General features: G+C 25.7%; 1 protein-coding gene across 1 annotated transcript; it reads right to left on the bottom strand.

Moving 5' to 3' along the window:
- Positions 1-2002: 2002 nt before the first annotated feature.
- LOC145832426 (chloride channel protein C-like) lies at positions 2003-20915 on the bottom strand. The gene is made up of 21 exons (XM_082939741.1): positions 20786-20915; positions 20054-20135; positions 19260-19331; positions 18478-18607; positions 18114-18191; positions 17868-18043; positions 17354-17446; positions 16301-16544; positions 15747-15941; positions 15418-15530; positions 14983-15113; positions 13703-13874; positions 13345-13531; positions 9793-9962; positions 9340-9513; positions 8766-8859; positions 8345-8440; positions 8033-8172; positions 7718-7764; positions 4323-4347; positions 2003-2030 (listed from the first exon to the last, which is right to left on the bottom strand). Exons 1-21 carry the CDS (start codon positions 20913-20915, stop codon positions 2003-2005), a joined length of 2577 nt encoding a protein of 858 aa, XP_082795867.1.
- Positions 20916-21064: the final 149 nt, after the last annotated feature.

Below are 21064 nucleotides of genomic sequence, written 5' to 3' on the forward strand. Positions count from 1 at the left end.
GCCGATATTAAACTGCTATTTGCAAGTAGTATCTGATAATAAACTATTTGAAAACATAATTGACATTTTTAAAGTTAAATAAATAGTATGAATAACTAAATATATGTTTTTAAAACTTCATTCACACAAAATAGAAAGCTTTTTACAATAAAAAATTTTGGTAACATTACAACTCTTATTGTTTTTTTCTCAATTTTTAATTTATAAAAGTATAAGTAATGCACATAATACTTTTAAAAGTTTAATCATTCTTTTGTATCATTTTTATTTAGCAATTTGTTTTCTAAAAACACAATACAATTTTGTTGTATAACAACTTTGTTGATGACTACTAAGAAAAGGAAGTAGTTTTTGAGAAAATAATTACCATGACTAATTCTCATAAACACTTTTGCCTAAATTTTATGAGTTTGTTTTGTGAGAAACGTTAATAATGATATTTTTTATGTTAAATGTTCATTAAGAATTTTAAAAATGTATTTTGTCATAGTTATTGTAAGTTCTACTGATACTTTGAATTCAGTTTAAAGGTTTATTTTATTCTTATAATGTTTATTTTTATAGAAATTATAAACTTTTACAAAATTTTTAAGTTACGTTTTACCTAAGTGACTTTAGTTAACATCATTATAATTTACTTTTTTAATCTGTAATTAAGCTTGTATTATATAAAAACACTAAACTTTCATAGTTTACTTAGAATATTTAGAAAGTTTTAACTTCTTTTTTAACATGTCTCAAGAAATATTAATTAAGCATTGTTTGTTTGAAAACAAATAATCTTTTATAAGAATACTGTTTAGTAAATAAACATCAATTAACAAAATTTAGATAATAACTGGAATTGTTACTGTTTAAAAATGATGACTCATGACAAAATGTTAAGAAATAAAAAAAGAAACTTTTTTTTAATATCATATTTCTTTTTCAAATAAAACTTAAACAAACTATTATTTAAAATCTTAAAACGAAAATTATCTCAAGCTAAATATTAGATTAAAAGTTTAATATTTAACAACAAATTTAAAAAATTTATTTTAACAAAATCTGAAGGAAAACAAATAAAATTAATGTTTGATTAAAATAATTTTTAAATGAAGTTCAGCCTAAATTTTTTTAAAAATCGATTATAGTTTTTTTTTAATGATCAGTCAAGTAGAATAAATTACATAAAATAGTATTAAGTTAAAAATAAACAAAATATTACTTACCTAGGATCTTTATGTCAAAAAGATATGAGAAAAGTTGTACATTGTTAAATTATTTATCAAAAAGTCAATACTATAAGTTAAATATTATTACCAGTTTTAGACTATTTTTAATTTGATAAATGTGAACACCGCAAAATAGTCTGTTTAGAAAAAAATATATGTCAGAAGTATTAGCTGTTAATGATAAAATAACGAGCATTTAATTGGCGATTTGAACAAAAAACAATACAATGGCTAAAGAACAATCAAAACTACTTTTTACATACAACTATGGTTATTAAACTCTGTATAAAGAGTTGCATGCAAATGTAATTTTGATATTAATACTAAAAAAAAACTTCATGATAAGAGTTGACGTTTAAAGAAACTACGTTGTTAAAAATATAAAGTTGTTTGTTATAGACTTTTAAGTATTATACTAGCTACATATATTTTACTTTTGTAATTTTTAGTAATAAGTAAAAATTTATTTCAAAAACTTTTGAACTAGCTAAATAAAATTCTAGAACTTAAAATAAATAGTTAAATAGTATCAAAAAGTGAAAGTTCATGTAGTGCTAAGCTTAAATTTTCAATATTTTCGAAATTTTATTTAAAATTGTTTCAATAACGAGTTTTACTACATATAACAACCTTTGCTTAAAATTTTTAGTAAATTCTAAGACAAACTTAATTTTTACTCAAAATTCAAGTTATACATGATATTACTTTTTGCAAGTGATCAGCATTTGGTAGTAGGCTACTTAAAAACATACACATATTTTGTAAAATTAACCAAGTAACCTATATTTTTACTGAAGTGTACTCTTTTCAAAGTTACTACACCAAAAAAAGTACAAACACAATTATGAACATGATTAAAGAGGTATTTTGTTGTTCAAAATAAGGCTTACATATTTTTAAACTTTTTTTTTGTTCTTGAAAAAAATTCTTTTGTAACATTTTTATTCAGCAATTTTTTTCATAACAACACAGTTTTTTTTATTTGTTAAATTTAGTGATGACTATGGAGAAACTGAAACAGCTCGTTGTTTAATAATTATCATGACTAATTATATAAACACTTTTTTAGAACTGTATAAGTTTAATTTGTAAAAATAATGATGTTTTATATAGTAAATGCTTTCTTTGTTTTTTATCATTTTTTTGTACCTTTTTTTTAGAAAACTTTAGTTTGTAATACACTTGCTAAAAGTCTAAAACTTGCGAACTTTTAGTAAAACTCTAAGTAAAACTGATATCCTAAATTAAATATTAAATATAAAATTTTTCACTTAAAAATATTTATACATAAAAAAGTTATATACTCGTATGCATTATTTAAACTGCTAAGCTAGGGTTATATTTGCTAGTATGCACTTTTAAATATACGTTTCAGCAAAGTAAAAAATATATACTTAAACGTTTGTTTTTTAAAAGTTTTATGATGTTTTAGCTTAATCTTTTTTAAACCAAAAGTAGTTTATAATTTTGTTTGAAGTATTTTTAGTTTTGAAAATTTTAATCGTAAAAATTTCTGTTATAAATCTTAGACAAGATATTTAAATTAAAATTGACACGAGTAATATTAAGAAATAAAATATTAAAAAAAAAAAATCTTAATTTTATTTTGATATGTAGTTATTTATTTTAATTTATAGGGTGAAAAAAGAAAATATAAATGAATAGAGTTATAAAAATTTTTAAATTCATTTTCAATTGAGGAGTACAGTTGTATATTTAAACTTGCAGTTAACAATTTTCATACGTTTACTTTAGTAAGTTTGCTACCTTATAAATATTTAAAAGGTTTTCTTTAATTTGAAAATACTAGTGAAAAACTGAGAAGATAACTTGATACTTGTACGCTTACCTTATAAGGTTATGGACTTCAGTTTTTCTTAAAGTTTACCCATATATATTTTTACACAAGTTTGTTTTAAACTTTTTTTTTGTTAGAGTTCTCATTAGATTACTGCTAAATAAATAATATGTTTATACCTTAAAAAAAATTTAAAAAGTATTCATTTTTTAATTTTATGTAACATTTTTTAAAGGTAAATAAAAGCGAGATTTGTGATAATTATTTACTCAGTAGTTTATTTAATATCTGAAAACCACTAACTAAAGCTAAAAAGCTGAGTTATCAAACTAATACCCTAAGTTAATAAAGCAAAAACTATGATTTTTTAGTTTATGAAAGATACATAAAAAATTGTAAAATAATTTAGGTTAATAAAATTAAGCAGAGTAAATTTTATTCTCCATTTTAAGTCATTTAGCAAAGCAAAAAAGTTTTCAAAGTCTTACGTTTTAACTAATACCATATTTATGAAAAATGTTAAACTTAAGTACTTATTACGCGATAAGTCATTAAGTCATAAAAAGCTTCCAGCTCCTTGACTAGCGATTAAAAAAGGGGAAATGCAAATTAGGAATTTTTTATTAAAATAGCCAAATTTCATTGGTTAACGTAAATACCCGCCCTTAAATTATGTAAGTAGGTTAGTCATGTTTATATGGGAGTATTTTTTTAATATTCACTAAGAAGAAAAACTTGTTTGGAGAATTTTTTTTTTTTATTTATTAAAAGCTATTTAAGGCTAAACACTAAAAAAATGTTTATTTTTAGTTAATTGTTTTTAGAAAAAAAATGTAGTTATTGCACATTTTTGAAGAGTCAAGGATTTTAAGAAATTTAAAAAAGAAACGAAAATGCGATAAAAGTATTTAAAGATAAATTGTGAAACTGGTTTAACAAGGATATTTTTAAGGTGCAGGTACACCTATTGAAAAGAACCAATGACTAATGTTTAAGATTTGAGAAACAATTAGGCTTGATAACCACCAAAGTAAATAAAACTTTCCGGTAAAAGTTTTAGTTGTCTTACTAGATTTTCAAGAATAAGTACTGGAATAAAACCACGTTAAACAAACAGTAAAACTGTTCTTAAAACTTGTTATATTTTAGTGGTTGTAGATAAACATAGTTGTAGTAGACTAAGATTTAAATTAAAAAACTACATTACTTTATAAAAAAATATTTATTTTATCTTAAATGTACATTAAAACTTACAAGATAGTACTTACACTTGATGATTTTCAATTTAAAAACACTGAGTCTATTATAACTTTAAATTTTTCAAAATATTTAAACCTATTAATGATTTAACAATTTTTTCTTAATCTAATTGTTTTCATAAATTCATAGAATTTATTTATAAAATGTGATGAAAGATCAATAATTACATTAAACTTGAAATTTTAATCAAGTAAGTAATTATTTAAAGTAAATTATAAAAAGTTTGTTGAAAACCAGTATGTTTATTTGGATAAACATCCTGATTATTTGACTTTCTTTTAGCCATAAACGATTATACAAGATTTTTATTTTTATTTTCTACAACTTTGATTGTTTTTAATGTCTGTTGTGTTGTTTAAATTATTAAAATCTTAAATTCCTTAACTTTTCGTAACATAATGTCTACGCAAACTGATAATTTTAAAGGAACAACTTACAAGTTATAATAAAAAAAAGTATAGATAAGTATTTGATTCGTTTTATTTAACTCTAACAAATTTTTAAAGTTCGTTTAATTACGTAACTTATAAACATTTGAAAGATTTTGTACTTTAGAGATAAAGAAAGAATCACCAAAGCTAGAAATTTGTAATCCATATAACGCTTAAAGTAGTTTTCATTTAAACTAAGTGTTTCTTAGTTTCGTAAGTATGCTTAAATTAATAAAAAATAAAGATATTTTTATGGTACTCTACACCAGTCGTCTTCAGCCTCTTTAAAAGCTTCGCTTATTAACTTTGGGGAAAATAAGTTAAGTTCATTGTGCATACTAGATTTTGAAAATATTATAAAAAAACGTGTTTTTATTTACGTTTTAACTTTCTTATTATACAATTAAAGTGTTTAGAAATGTTTATTTATACTAAATTAGCTTTTTCTAACTGCAAAAGTCAAAACTAACGTAAAATCCACCTTACTTTATTTTCTGTGCTCAGTAAAATAGTTTATATGTTCTTTACCACTGCTCTACTTAAGTAGTTTCAAATTATTTTGAATACTGTATAAAGTAAAATACTAGAGAAAAGTCTTGTGTGCACAAAACTATGAAAAACATATTTGTATAAAAAATTTTTATAAAAGTTTAATTAAACAATAACTAACTGAGCTGAAATTAATAAAAACTGATTAAGTTTTTATTTAATTTACAGTGCTGGTCTGTTTAAAAAAATATATTGTAGACTTTTGTTCCTTGGTGCACCTTTTTAGAAGCTTTAGTGTATATATTAAATAAGAATTTCGACTAAATTTTGTTTGTAAAAAGTGTTTGAATTCTTTATTAGGACTATCTGAAGTATTTTTTCTCTATAAGTTTAAAAAGATATGCAGTATGCAAAACTTGTTTAGAAAATGTATTTTTAAACTGACAAAAGTAAATTAATTTTGTTCATTAAATATTAGATAAACTAACTTTTCCCTAAACATCAGCGAGGTTTGTTTTAATATGTTAAAAATAATAGTTTAAAGTTTATTAATAATAATACAACTATAATTTAAAAATTTCAACCTAACATTACTTTACTAAACAACATTATTTCAAACTTTACTAGGCAACTTGCAAATTGCTTGAATAATTTTGTTTGAATTTAAAAAGTATTGAAGTAGCTGTTTAACTACATGTAACAGAATTTATTAGTATTTTGATGATTAAAAAGACTGGCACTTTCAAAGTTTAAAATAAACTATATATTTTTTTAAATTGTCTCTCTGTTTGTCATCTAAAAATAATTATTTTGGAAAATGTTGTCATGTTTTATAATTAAAAAAAAAACTTTTAAAATACGAAATACTAATTATATTTTTTTTATTTCTTAAAATAAGCCACGTATAAGTAAATTATAAAATAAATTTAGTTTAAAATAGATTGTCTTTAATTAACTTTTGTGGTAAAAAAAAGGCTTGACACATAGTTGTCAGATTAACGAATTAAAATAGTTTATTTAATGAAAACTTAAGAAATTAAGCAAATTATAAGAAAGAAACTTTATTGCGATAAAAATATGCGAAACTAGTTTGGCAGGTACATTTTTAAGAAACAAGAGGCTACACCTGTTAAATTGGCCCAATGAGTGGTGTTTAAGTTTTTGAGAAATACTGGGATTGGTGTTCACCTACATAAACAAAGTTTTTTAGTAAATAACAAGTTGTTTTACTGGATTTAAAGATAAAATATATAAAATATTACATAAATTAATAAATATTATAAAAATATATTAATATTAAAAAACAACAAAAAATTCTTAAAGTAAGAAATGACTTAAGATTCATACATATAAAGTTTTGTAAGACTATATAAAAAGAATTGTATGTTTTAGTAAGTGAAATAGTATTCATAACATATGTTTATTAAGATAATTTAGTCGCATACAATTTTTAGTGTAAAAACGAGTGGTGTTTAAAATTCATTATTTACTTTACGTATAAATTAAATAATAAAATTACTAAATATTAAATAGTGCATAATTATAAAAAAAAGATTTTAATTTATTAATTTAAAATTATCTTGCTGCTAAAACTTGATAAAAGTTTGTATTCTTTATTTATCATATTTTACTTTTTTTTCCCGATCTTCAATAGTGAATACACTATAAGCTTTACTTAAAAGTAGTATATATTTATTCTTATTAAAATATATTTTTATTTAAAAATTATATTAAATAAGTCATAAACCTGTTTTATTGTTTAAGCTGCTTATAGAAAAACGCTATGTAGGAAAAAAAAATTCCACACTAGATTACGAAAGTTAACAATCTGAAACAAAAAATTCGACATCCAAAAATTGTTTAGTCATTCAGAATACTTTGTTAATGTGTAATATGTAGTAAATCCATTTTACATCATACAGTATTCATGCGTAAAATTAATTGTACTAAAACACTTACAATTAAAAAAAACTAAAATTTATTTGTTTTTGTATTATATACTTTTTGAACATAGAAATCAGTAACCAGATTTAATAAAATACAATACGTAAAATTTTCATTTTGAACTCTTAAAATCTAAAGATTAATAACCTAAAATTCAAAACACTTTAAACAGTTACAATTTTTTTTTTAACTTATTTACAAAGTCGAACTAGATTTTATAAACTTTTAGCTATGACAACAAATAAATAAAAACAGGAAATAGTAATTAGTAAAGCATATTTTAAGTTATCTAAACAAGCATAAAAATCATCTACTAAATTATAGAGCTTAAACTTTAACTATTTTACATTTAAAAAAAAGTAATATTTTAAAATTCTAATCATTTCCTAGGGTTAAAATATATGCACAGTATAAAGAATTTTTTATGCTAGCAATTTACTTTTTTTAACTTTACTTATTTTAGTGAAATTAAAATCATACAGTCTTTTTTAGTATTTTGGGGAACAAATGAATACTACTACAGTTAAATATAGTACAAATAAACATTGTTTATCTTTAAGCATTGGCGTCATCGTTGTTACTTTGAATGTTAAGTTTTTCTTCCAGTTTGAATCCCATCAAGTCTTTTCTGTTATGAAAAATTACTTAAAGTAAGACCTAAAAAAATAATTTAGAAATAAGTTAAATAAAAGCTTTTCCATCTCAATCATTAAAAAAAGTACATTTGATCAGTATTTTCAAGCAAGTAAAACCTAACTTTTTAGAATTTTTTAACACTTACAATATAAGAAAAAAACAGTTCAACACTTTTAATCTTGTTAAATTAAAAAATATAGATAAAGATTTAATACTTGTCAAGCAAACAATTATTTTAATCTGATAATAACTTATTTTACCTTGTGATTATACCGACGACTTTGTTGTGTTTATTTACAACCGGCAGGTGTCGCAGTCCCAACGTTCGGAACACGATGTAAGTGCGGTGCAGGGAGAAAGTGTCCTGAACCGTCACGCTTGATTTGTTTATGTAAGGGCTCTGTTAGAAGTGCTCTTAATTTATTATCTTTAAGTTTTAAAATTTTATTTTCTATAGTTTCAATTCTAAGTCTTTACAGTTCTTTTGAATTCAATTTATTATAGTATTTTTCTTTTCTTAAAGATTGTAATTTTTAAGATGAAAGTTATACAGATTAAAGATTTAAACAAACCAAATCAATATATTGATCACAAATTTCAGGATTTTCCAGAAATTTTTGCAGTCTTCCATAAATCAAACGCGTGTTCATCATTCGATCCTCATGAATCTTGAACAACAAATGTATAAAAAAGTACTTAACTTACTGCAATTAATAGCCTTTGTACAAAAGAGTGTAACACGAGTGATATAGTTAATTAAGTCAGGTGACCTATAAAGGAGGCTATTTATTTGACCTACGTATTTTAAACTTGTAATGGCAAAAAGTTATCAATCGTAGAACTGATTAACAAGTGGTCTTGGTAATCAACAGTTTTAAAATTTAAGTAGAACTGTAAACTTATTAAATATGTTCATATACTATTTAGAGTTTTACCTCTTTAAATATTTATTTATAGGTTGTATCAGCAAAATATAATAACATTGCAGCTTACATCATGGTAGCCTTTAACTTTCTTTTCATCAACTTCACTGGTCTCAGCAGGTATAAACAGATCTTTGTGCTGAAGTATAAGACACAGTTCCATTCTATACAAAAAATGTTTTTACTTTGAACTTACTGTTAGTTCTTTCTAGTATTTTTTTATATTGATGAACACAAAAAAAGTTGCTATAAGTCGAATTGTAGTAAAGTAATCTTGATCTTGGTAGAAATAAACTTTCTTTTAAATTAAAAGAACTGGTTCAGAAACAAATTATAAATAACAAATTCTTCGAGACAACAAAAAATACACTTTTTTGTCGTCAAGTTTGTTAAAATTATATTTGAATTAAAACAAAATAGGTTGAAATGACATGGATAAAAAATGTCTTGATCTGATTTTTTTTATACATTTTTTTTTTGTTTTTTACTTACAAAATCGACTTTTTATAATGTTATAAATTATATCGATTCTTGCCTGATTATTTTAAAATATTGCAATATAGTTTTTAAAGTAGTAGTTATGTATATATTGTAAATGTTAAGAAGTAAAAAAAAATATTTAATTATAAAAATATATACCCAACCTAGTTATTAGGCCCTCATATGTTTCACCCTTTTCGCTCTGTTTCACAACCGGGAACCCACCGTATGTTGTTTTCAGAAGCAAGTTGCAAATTTTTGAAACTTTCTCACGTGACTCGATTGTTTCCACTGGTGACGTCATCGTTTCTTTCACTTGGTGAAGCTCAAGATTTAGTCTATGATGTTTAAAAAATTTAAAAATAATATATTGAAGTAAAATAAAGTTATTATACTCAACAAAAGATAAACTAATGTTTTGTAACTTTTTTGGTCAAAATACTTTGAAGTTATTTAAACTTGTTTTAGGCATTATATTTAGAAAAAGTTAAAATTCAAAAAATTAACTTATGTAAAACTTATGTGAATCGCAGTTTACAATGTTTTACTACAAACTATTTAAGCAATTATTTTATTTGAACATTATTTCTTTTTTAGCAAGAATACTACCAACTAACAATTTACCACGGTCCTCGTACACTGTAGGTTCAGCATCGAGGAACGGGATGCACTTGAACTCGAGCAGGGTGTGGTACATGGGGTGGGTGAACAGGTCTCCCACCCACTTTGCCACCATTATTGACGTCATAATGGGAAGTAGAAACATTATGTCGTTCGTTATTTCAACCTAAGTATGGTGTAAAGATAAATTTTTTAAAGATGCATCTTACATTAGCTTGATTTTGCTAAAAAGTCCAATAAAAAAAATAAGGTAACGATTTTCTCAAATACGTAAAAGTAAGAACTTTTTAAATAAAATACTAAGATATCTACAGCTTTCTTTCAGATGTCAGGTTTTTTTAACTAAATTCTTTTTGGTCAAATATTAAACTATAGTTTAGATCAGGGTTTCCCAAACTCATTTACTAAATCGCCCCCTTTTCAGAAGTTTAAAAAAAATCGCCCCCCATGATTTTATAAAGTTTTTTTTCTTCTTGAGTACGCACTTTTGAGCCAAAAAAGTTGTATTCGAAATGTCATTTAGTCTTGAATTTATTGTTCACGCTCTTTTAGGCAATGTTTAAAGTAATTTAAAGGGCTTGAAAAAATAATTTACCGTTATTTTCTTATAAGCCCAGGAAAGTGTACAAAAGTACTAAAATATAAAAAAGCCTTTTGTAATCTGTAATCAATTCTGTTTAAATATGAATTGTTTTGAAACTAATGAAACCTTTAGGTTAGTTGTGGACAACTTTTGTAGTCAACAAGTCATTTTTACTAAAAAAATCCTTTCTAGTGTCGACTTGTTAAAAAAATGTACTTGCGGGTTACATAATTTAAAAAACTAAGATATAAGAAAATTAAAAATCTCGAGCAAAATCTAACAAATTGATTTACTATTATTGCGATCTAGGAAGTACTATTGTGAACTGAAAACCAAATTGAAAGCGTATTTCAAAGTAATAAGTATCAAGAAGCTAAAGTTTATTGTTTTGCACAAAAGTAGTTTTTAAGTTTCTTAGCGGGCTGAAATTTGACTGGATCTAGGCCGTATGTTACCCATCTAAAATCTTAACTGAAACCTGTTCTAAAACTATTTTACCAAAGATTAAAAAACTAAAAAAGAATGAACAGCTTATTTTACACAGAATGAAATAAATATTAAAACATCATTGCTGATCTAGTTTTAGGAAGTTTGACCAACTGGTTGATTATCTCACATGAAAATTGGTTCAATCAATAGCTTCTGTTAATGCAGAAAAATTACTAATTTCAATGCTCAAAGGTATTATAAGCAAGTTAGTTGAAAAGATAAAAACTTAACTTTTTAAACTATATGTTTTGTAGTAGAATACCATGATTCAGTATTTGACTTGGAATAACCTTTAAAAAACTAAACCTTAATCCTAACAATTTTTTTTTAAGTATAAATAAATATAAAATTAAAGGTTTTACAATTAATTTTGTGAACAGAAAGTAATCTATTAAAAATATTTTTATTGGATTAAAATTTTGGTTTGTAACTGTAGCAGTCTTTTCGGTGGCTTATTTAATTCTGTTCAAAAATTACTTTGTTTTCTAACTATCAACCTATAATGATTTATCAGAGGAAAATAGTGAAAAATTAAAAGCTAGGGTTAAAATATTAAAGTTAACAACACATTTTAATTGCCAATATATTTTGAATTAAGATAAAACAAAAAAAAAAAAATTGTACTAATAGTTTAAAATCCTTAATATACAGTTTTTTAACAATAATATATCAAGTTAGAAAATAAAACTGACTTTAAGAATGTTTTTAGTGAAATAGTTAAAGCCATTTGAAATAGAGACCTCAAATCTATACTCTTTTAAAGTCCAAAAATCTTTATTGAAATAAAAACTGTATTGGTTTACAAGAATTTTTTACTTATACAGACTAAACAAGTAATAATAAAAATATGTCAAATAAATATCTTTTAAACAAATTTTATATTCACTATGCTATAAAAACTTTTAGTGTAATGTAAAACAACAAATATAAACTACCAAATTAACCAAATCAAAACAAAACCACTTAATAAATACAGTAGACTTGAATTTGCACTTTGAACAAAATTAAAAAGGGCTAACTCAAAAATGCACTATCATTTTTTTACAAAAGGCAAATTTCAACATAACATAATGCAATACTGTTATGAATAAACGTGAAATCCACTGAAACATAAAAAAATATTTATTAAAAAAGATTGATCTATATAAGCTATTAAGTATAATAAAGTTTTTTGTTTTATTAATACTTAGTTAGTTATATACTTTATTTAAGTTAAGTTAAGAAATTTTAAATTTGCACTTTTTTTTTTGAGTAAAAGTGCGAACGCAAGAGGAAGTCTACAGTAATTAGTATTCATTAGGGATTAAGCAACCTGTTGTAGAATAAATAAGTTAATAAAATTGTTATCATAAAAAGACTACTTAAGTACAATACAAACGAGCTCAATTAAGAAATCTTTTATAAAATCAACTAAAATTGAAGACCTAACAGAAAGTAATGTCTGCAACTGAAGTCTAATCTAATGTGAAGGATGAGCTTCATGGCTGATTGCAAGTTTTTCTATATCTGGCTCTAAATCAGTCAAACAAAGCCTCAAGTCACCTCCTTAACAAATATCTAGATTATATATTTTGCTCAAGGTGTTGATAACTGAACTAAAAGCTTTCTCAACAACATAGCTAGAACGAAAAACTATAAACAACAATCTAACTTCCTTCTAAATGATAAGATACTAATGCCTTAGTTTTTGTTGAGTCCAAAAGCTTTTATATCGTTCTTTGAAAAGTTTTACTTTAAGTTCAAGGTCAGTTTGTAAGTCTGAGAAAGTTTCCTGTCAGTCAACGTTTACTTCAAAAAGATCTGCTTTGAAAGGATCCAAAATCCACTTCGGGACGTTTTATTGACCTCGGGGTCAAATACTTACTGGCAAGCTAAAATTAATATAATAAAAAGATAAAAAGTAAAAATTTTATGAATAACCAAAATTATAAAATCGCCCCCCATTCGCCCCCTTACTAGTTATCGCCCCCCCTTTCGCCCCTTTACTAAAATTCGCCCCCCGACTTACTAAAATCGCCCCCAGGGGGGCGATATCGCCCACTTTGGGAAACCCTGGTTTAGATGCTTGATTTTATTAGTTATTAATTAAACCATGTACAAAAATATACACTTTAAAACTTTTTGCACTTTTAAGCAAACAAAGTTATTTTAAGTTTTAAAAAAACCTTCCAGTTTAAATTTAAATTAAGATATTTCTGTTCTTTAAATAACAATGAACTATATAACTGAATAGTTCAACTAGTTTAAGTATAAGTTAAAGTTTATATTGTAGGTTACTTGCATTTAGAAAAAAATGTTTTGTATAAAATGTTATATAAGAATTAAAGAATATACAAAACTGTTTTGAAATACTTTACAAAGTTTTTATTGAATACATACTTTTAGTTTAAAGAACTTTAAGCATTCTTTAAGCATCTTCATTCTCAAAACAAAAAATATTTTAAAAAATAATGATATGCAAAAATTTTATTTTTACCATGATTACAGTTAAAGACATGGTGAGTCTGGAAACTCCGCCGAAAAAAGACGCAGCACCAATCAGAGCCATGGCTCCTGGGTCGATCCACGACCAGACAATCTGGTCCGGATTTTCCGGAACAAATATTCCGAACCAGTTGACCATCAGCTGACCAACTATTCTGCCGTACAAACCTCCTATTAAACTGTAATATATATATTTTTTTGTAACACTTTTAAATGAAATACTTTTATTAAAATGAAATATTAAAAAAAAATTAATTTTTTAAATTCTAAGATCTCAGTTTTTTTATTAAAAATTAATTTTTTTAGAAATGTTACACCTTACTATTATTAACAGTTAAGTTTCAACTCACAGCATGGGAACGACGAGGCCGCTTGATATGGAAGTGCCGGCGGCCCAGCAAGCCAGGAAGTAGTAGAGGACCAGGAAGGTGGCCAGGGTGCCACAGTCGAACTGGTCGTGGGTTCCTATGGAGAACAGGTGCTTGATGGCCTCCTCCCCTGGCACGAACGTCAGCGTGGCAGCTATGTAATGAAATATATAAAGAATTAGTGGTAATAAGTCTACGGTGAGTTATAATTCCACAGGAAAGAGCCCAACTGAAAAGGAGCAAATAGATATCAATGAGACAATTTCAAATTTAGAGTTTATTGTTTGACACCTTGTTTCATGCGTTAATGCAATGATCACAAATTGATAAGCTCTGAATTTGAAGGTCTTAAATATTAAACTCTTAATATAAAATTGTCTCATTGATAAAATATCAGTGTAAATTTGTAAGCGTTTCAAGACTCATTGCAATCTTTTTAAATTCATTAACTGTGAAATTTAGGAAATTTTATTTAGGAAGGCACAAAACACTGCTAAATACTTTTTTTTTTACTAGATTTTACTGATCTTTAAACAAAATCGAGCACAAAAACTACTTAGTTTACCACTGACTGGGTAAATAAGTTAATAATAATTTTTCCTTATTGAGTTTAGATATGAATAGGAATAGGAACCACGTAACAAAAAGGAACACAAAAAAGAAAAACGAATGTTTTAAATAGCAAAAAAAAATAATTAATTTTTCTAATTTAAGTTGTTATTTGGTACACAAATGTTGCAGAAATTTTACAGTTTGTACAAAATAAAGTACCTACTGCAGTAGTCGGTAAACTGCGACATATGGTATTGATTCTGCCTGTTAAGAAAAGTCCTGCGGCAAATAACAAGCTAAATTAATAAAGTTTGGTTAATTAAAATTAACAAATGTGCTATTCGTTGAGTTATTAATAAACTAAGCGCTATTTTTTTAACAATTCCATCTAGCGTAATAATAATTAGCTTTTTCAATGTAAAAGGAAGAGATTTTTTTGATATGCATGTGGGAAGTACTACGACCCGCAAAAGACAGTTTTTTTTTTATAGTTTGAAATTTTAATTATAATAAAACTCAGTATTTTTTCCTACCGATCATAAAAAACTCATATAACGTATTACTAAAATACATCTGAATCAGTCCAAAACGTGCACTAAAATATCACCTACTAATAATATTATGTTTGTTACTATATATTTTTTAACTCTCAAAACCTAATTTACTTTAAATTACTGAAAGTTAGTTTACAAAAAAAAATCTAAACTTACCAGCGCTGTAGGTAGATGAGGTGAAATTGAAGCCTTCCACATTGCAACTTTTACCCTCGTGACACAAGTACCTCTGAACTGTTTGCTCTGTCCTTGGTGCTCTCTCGTCCTCCAGTGCCACAACTTCACAGCTTTCACTTTAAATGTTTTATTTCTACTAGCTGTTTATAACACATATTAAATAAAAAACAGTTGGTAATTTTATGCTTCTGAAGTTAAGTCAACAAGCTTAAAATAAAAAAGTTCTCAAAAACTTCAGTTTTTTAATTAAATGACGTTTTTTCGTCGTGAGTCAAACAAAAAATTTAACTTGTATTTTTAAGTAGAAAAGTCTTTGTTATAAAGCTGCAGAATTCATAACATTTATATAGCTATTGAAACAAGTACTCTAAGGTAGCTAGCTTTTTTCAAATATGAAATATTTCGTTTACTAACAGCATTATCTCTGGAACTGCGCATTTTCCATCAACTGTTTCTGAAACATAACAAACAGGCTTGGTGCATCCGAAACCTTTCGGTAGTAACACTGATACTGTTGCTGTGATAACCTGTACAGAGAAATACTTGTGTACATAATTAATAACAATAGTGTAGGAAACTTAAACAGTTTTACGACTTTATAGAACTAATATTATAGTACAACTATTTTGTATTTTATAGTAAACTTTTTTAGCTAATATTTAAGTCGTAGTTTTTGGTGTTTAAATGCAATTTATGCTACGTATAAACACATAGCAGATAATTAAAGTTTACAAAGCTCTCACCATAATCAGACACGGCTCGACAAATCGAATTATTTTCTTCATGTTATCAGAGTTCGTTTGACTCAACACTTTTCTCCGGAGCCTGGCAATTTTGAGATTCAAAAACACGAACATCGAACCGAGGACACCTCCCATGCACCCGAGTATAACAGTCGGTATGAATGTCAGTATGTGTGTGGGTAAGTCTGAATTTACCTAAAACATTTGAAGTCGAAGTCCAAGAAACTTATAGAGAAAATTTACGTATTGAACTCGTTAATTTTTTTAGTTCTAATTACTTTTTTTTTGTTTTTAGTACTTATTTGTATCTTTTTATTTGGGAATAAAGTTTTTTAAAATAAAATAAGAAAGTTATTGTAAAAAACACTTTCTTTATATTAGCTCTACTTATCACTTTAAATGTTGTATGTGTGAAAAAAAATGGTATCAAAAAGTGACCTACCTGATAAATAGCGTTGGTCATGTTTTTGCAAAAAAAGGTAATTTTTTAACAAAGTTTATCAATTTTTGTTATAAATATCAAAAATAAAAAGTGGTATCAAAATTCTACCTACTTGAAAAATGATGTTGGTTTCTTCTTTGAACAACCCGAAGTCGCCCTGATACCTGAAGCCCCTGAACGCGCTGTTGAACAGGTCGGTGGTGAAGGTGGACACCATGCAGCAGAAGAAGGTCTGCCAGGAGAGCTTCATGTTCCAGAAGGAGGACACCTCCTCCATGGAGAAGAGAAGGCCGCCAACAGGAGCGCCGAAAGCGGATGAGACGCCGGCAGCGACCCCAGCGGATATAAAGTTTCTCCTGAATGGGATAATGTAAAAAATTGAATAAACATTTAAAGCCTTTTGTTCAACCTATTTAAAGTTTTAGTTGTTTTACTAATGGAAAGAACTTTTTTTGTTTTACTGTTTAAGGTTTTTTAGCTCTATTCTATTCTATTTTTTATTGATACGTTGGCAGCGACCCTAGCGGATATAATGTTTTTACTAAAAGATAATGTTTGAAATTAAACTTAGCTGCTTTTTCAAACATGAATCAAAGTATTTGTTGTTTTACTAACGCAGACTGACTTTTATTTGTAAAACTGTTGTTTATGTTTTTAAGCTAAAAATTTTCAGTTTTCTATATCAAATTTTTTATTACTCCTGCAGATATAAAATTTTTCCAAAATTATAATACTTGAAAATAAGTTTTAACTTTTTCAGAACTGAATCAAAGTTTTATTTTATTTATTTCATTTAATAAATAAAGTTTATTTTTTAAACTGTTTTTTGATTTTATTTAGCTTTAAATGTTTATTGTTTATATAAGTTCTAAACTAGTACGAAGTTCTAAGCTTAATTTAACAAATATATTTTAGGCTGATTTATATTTAAGTGGCTTTTGTTATTGAGGCAAATTTAAGTTGTTTAAAGTTTAGGTGACGCTTCTAAGCTGTGAATGTAGCACTTGAACTTTAAAATGCATTAGTAAAATCTTACCTGTAGCTTATTGTCTTTAAAAGTTGTAAATGCTCAAAAAACACTATTAATATCATTTGTTATTTACCATTCACATTCATTTTTAACAAATAAGAAATTTTAAAAAAATAAAATAAAATTAATGTTTACCTGTCTTCAGAGTTTCTGAATCTTTGAAAGTAGTTTGGTTTAATTTTGAAGAATCCTGATTGAAATTGACTTAAACCAGCACCGACAATTCCTCTGTAAATAAAATTATTCAACTTAAAGCTGAGAGTTTTTTGATTATTATATAACCTTGTTGAAATTGTAAATAAATACTAATATTTACATGAAAATATTAAATGTTTAAATAAAAGTTAGAAACTTATTAAGTTTGTTATTAATTTACTTTTTCAAACCTATTTAATTTATCTTCTAATTTTAGAAACTGTTTTCCTTGAATAATTTATTACTTTAAACTTATTATTAGTATAAAATTAGCTATTAGTATAACTTATTTTCTTAAAATAATATTGTAGCTAGCAATAACTTTTTATACTGCTTGTAGTCGGCTACCTATTTTTAGTTTTTAACTTCCAACACTTTTGAGGAAAGATGGATACATTATTTAAAGTTACAAAACAATAAATTGCAATAATGTAATTGAGTAGCGCGAACAAACCCTAAATGTATCATGGGGCCTTCAGGACCGACGGGAAGTCCCGACCCGACTGCGAGCACGCACGAAACGAACTTGACCAGGAAGGTTTGCAGGTTGAATATGTGCCTGATTATGGTTCCGTTCAGAAACCCGATCAGTTCAGGAATTCCGGAACCGCCTGCAGAAGGACGAATCCACTGAAATTGGTTGAAAGTAATAGATTAAAAGTAAATAAACTTTTTAATTTTTTAAACAAGAAATACTCACAACAACGAGCGCAGAGCTGGCCATGGCGAATATCAAGCTGTAACCGACAACGAAAATCCAAGAAGTGAAAAGCGACGACTCCTATAAAGATTTAGAAAAAATATCAATTAAATTTAAAGAAATGTTTTTACTTTAACTCTTAAAGCAAACTTTTGTAAAACTTTTTCTTAGGTATTTTAAAATTAACCATAAAAATTGCACCATAAAAATGTTTAACTGTAAGAAATTACTTGGCATCTTTCCTTCTAAAAAATGTAAACTTAGAAGTTTTTATTTTACTCTAGTTCTTAAAATTAATTTTTTTTTAAACTATTTTAGATACTTAGCAAAAACTTGCAGAAAAATCATCAAACAATGTTTTTACCGTAAGAAACTTCTCGGCGTGTTCCCACTTGGTATCAGATATGAGGTCTATGAACTGGTGTAACAGGAAACCGACGATTCCCACCGTGAACCCGATCAAACCCATCATCACCCATCTATCCCAGTCTAATCTGGCGTGATATTGAGTTTTAAGAATAAAGAATTAACTCAAAAGAGCTTTTTACGTTTACCATCAAGTTTGAAACAGTATAACTTTTTTTTTATATGTTTTGGTTTAGCTTGGTGTATAAGTTTAGAAAAATTTGAAAAAAAAACTGTTTTAAAGGTTTCAATCGTCCATCGGTTCCAGTCTAATCTGGTGTGATATTTTTTGTGATAAAGTAAAGAATTAGTTTTTAAAATTGATCGAAATTTCTTTTAAAGTTTAAAGTATGATGACATTTTTGGATAAATTTTAGTTTAGCTTACTACAATTGTTAAAATTATTTAATTAAAATATGTTTTAAAAGTTTTATACTTCTTGATTAATAGTTAGTTAAAAAAATAAATATCTTAGCTGTTCCAACCGCTAGCGCTAAAAAGTTTTAAAGTTATAAAATCTTTGTTATGGTTAATGTTTTTAAATGTATAACTGTAAGTGTAGTCAACTTCTTTTTCTGACCTATGTAATAATTAGTTACGGAAAAATCGTATGACAAGATGTTTTTGAAATTGTTCTTTTTTACACCTCTGTTAGTATTTTCTACAATAGTTTGTTAAAGTACTGTATATTAAACTTAACTTTTAAATTGTCAAAAAACAAAAGTTATATATATTTTTAACCTTTGAGGTTGTAGTTTTAGCCAGTTTTTGTATGATTCACTCCATGGGGGCAAGTAATCCAAGCTGTCGTACCTAATAATTAAATAATAAAAATTAGTTTTATACACAACATGATTTAAAATTTACTTTTGATTAGAAACATGAAGTTGAACTCGTTTTTCAAGCTATAAGTTTTAAAAACGAACATTGCTGGAATTACAAAATTAAAACGATAAAATATAAATAAAATTTTGAACAATGTTTTAAAGGTAAATTTCAAAAAAAATGTGAAATACATTCTATGTTACATTAAGAATATTTTAACCCTTAATAACTTTCACTATCATTTTTACGCATTATTGAGTTTTTGCTGGATATTTTAGTTGAAAACTGTGCAGTGCACATTTCAACTCTGAAAAAAGTTATATGCGCAAAACTGCCAAGCTTTTATGAACTTTTTTATTATTAATTAGTTTTAAAACTGTCTGATCAATTGAAATGAAACTTGTTTTTTATACATAGAAGTGTGTACGCACACTTTTAAAGACATAATATTTGTATTTATTATAAAATAATAAAATATAGTAAAAATTAAAGTATTTTGTAGAATATTTTTTTTAACTACTGCATACTCTAAACTCCTTATTTTTAAAAACTTTAACAGTAAGCTTTAATAAGTACAGTATAAAGTTTCATAGACTTGAAACTGAAATCAGCAATTAAAAAAGTTAGTAATTTATTGGAAACATTCAAAGTGAGTTTAATTTAATGTAATGTTTCTTAAATAGTGTTATTAGAATTCATTCGCGTCAAACTTAAGGAGTTCTTGTCTTTCTTTTTCGTTATATTTGTGGTTGACATAAGCGCTCTCATAATCTCTCCCTGAAGTGAAAAATCCTGGAATATTAGAGTTTTTGTTTAGAAGTTAAAAAAGTACTTTGAAAAGCTGAATGAAGTTACTTGAAGCAATTACAATGTTTAAAAACATTTAAGAGTAAATTTTTCTAGTTCTAAAGTAGAATGGTACCTTTATTCTAATATAATCTGCATATCTTAAAATAACGTTTATGAATAAATTTCAGTGGTACCAATTCTTGGTAGAATCCAAGAAATACAATACTGAACTTTACTTGTTAGAAATACTATAGGCGACGTTTTCAGATACTAAAAGCAAATTTTATGTTTGCAAAGTTTAAACATGATTTAAAGTTTGGAGTGCAACTTAGCTTTTATTTTGAATTTTTACAATTACTACGTTGAGTTTATTTATTATTTTCAGGTCGTACTTTTTCTATAATTGACAAAACATCAAACAAAGCTAAAATACCTATTTAGATAAAGTTCTTGGCTAATGTAACAATTTTATATAAACAAAACTTATATATTAATTATTATATTATAAGTTTTGTAAGAAAGTTTTACTTTAAAACTATAACATAGTATTACTTCTGTAAACTGTTTTTATAATAAACATACTCAAAAACAACTTTTTTAAGTTAGCCTTTCAACCTGAAAAAAAAACTGCTTCTTTGTAAAACGCTTTTTACCTGAACTATTTTCTTCTACAAGGTGACTGTCATCTACTTTAACATCTCTGCTTTCCAAATGGAGGTTCAGTTTTTGCTCATCGTTTAAAAAATTAGGGTTGTCAAAACACTTTACTCTTTGGGCTGCCATTTAAAATAAAGTCTTGTGAGAACTTAAAAGTTTTTAAATGTTTGTTGCTATATTAAATGCATTTTTAAGTTTTAGAAAAATCACTACATCAGCTTTGTTGTGAAAAAGTGTTTTCGCTAATTATTAACTAATGCAATAATGCATTACAA

This window comes from Thalia democratica, chromosome 3 (assembly GCF_965202585.1).
Source record: "Thalia democratica chromosome 3, ktThaDemo2.hap1.1, whole genome shotgun sequence".
In the NCBI taxonomy this organism is placed as follows: domain Eukaryota; kingdom Metazoa; phylum Chordata; class Thaliacea; order Salpida; family Salpidae; genus Thalia; species Thalia democratica.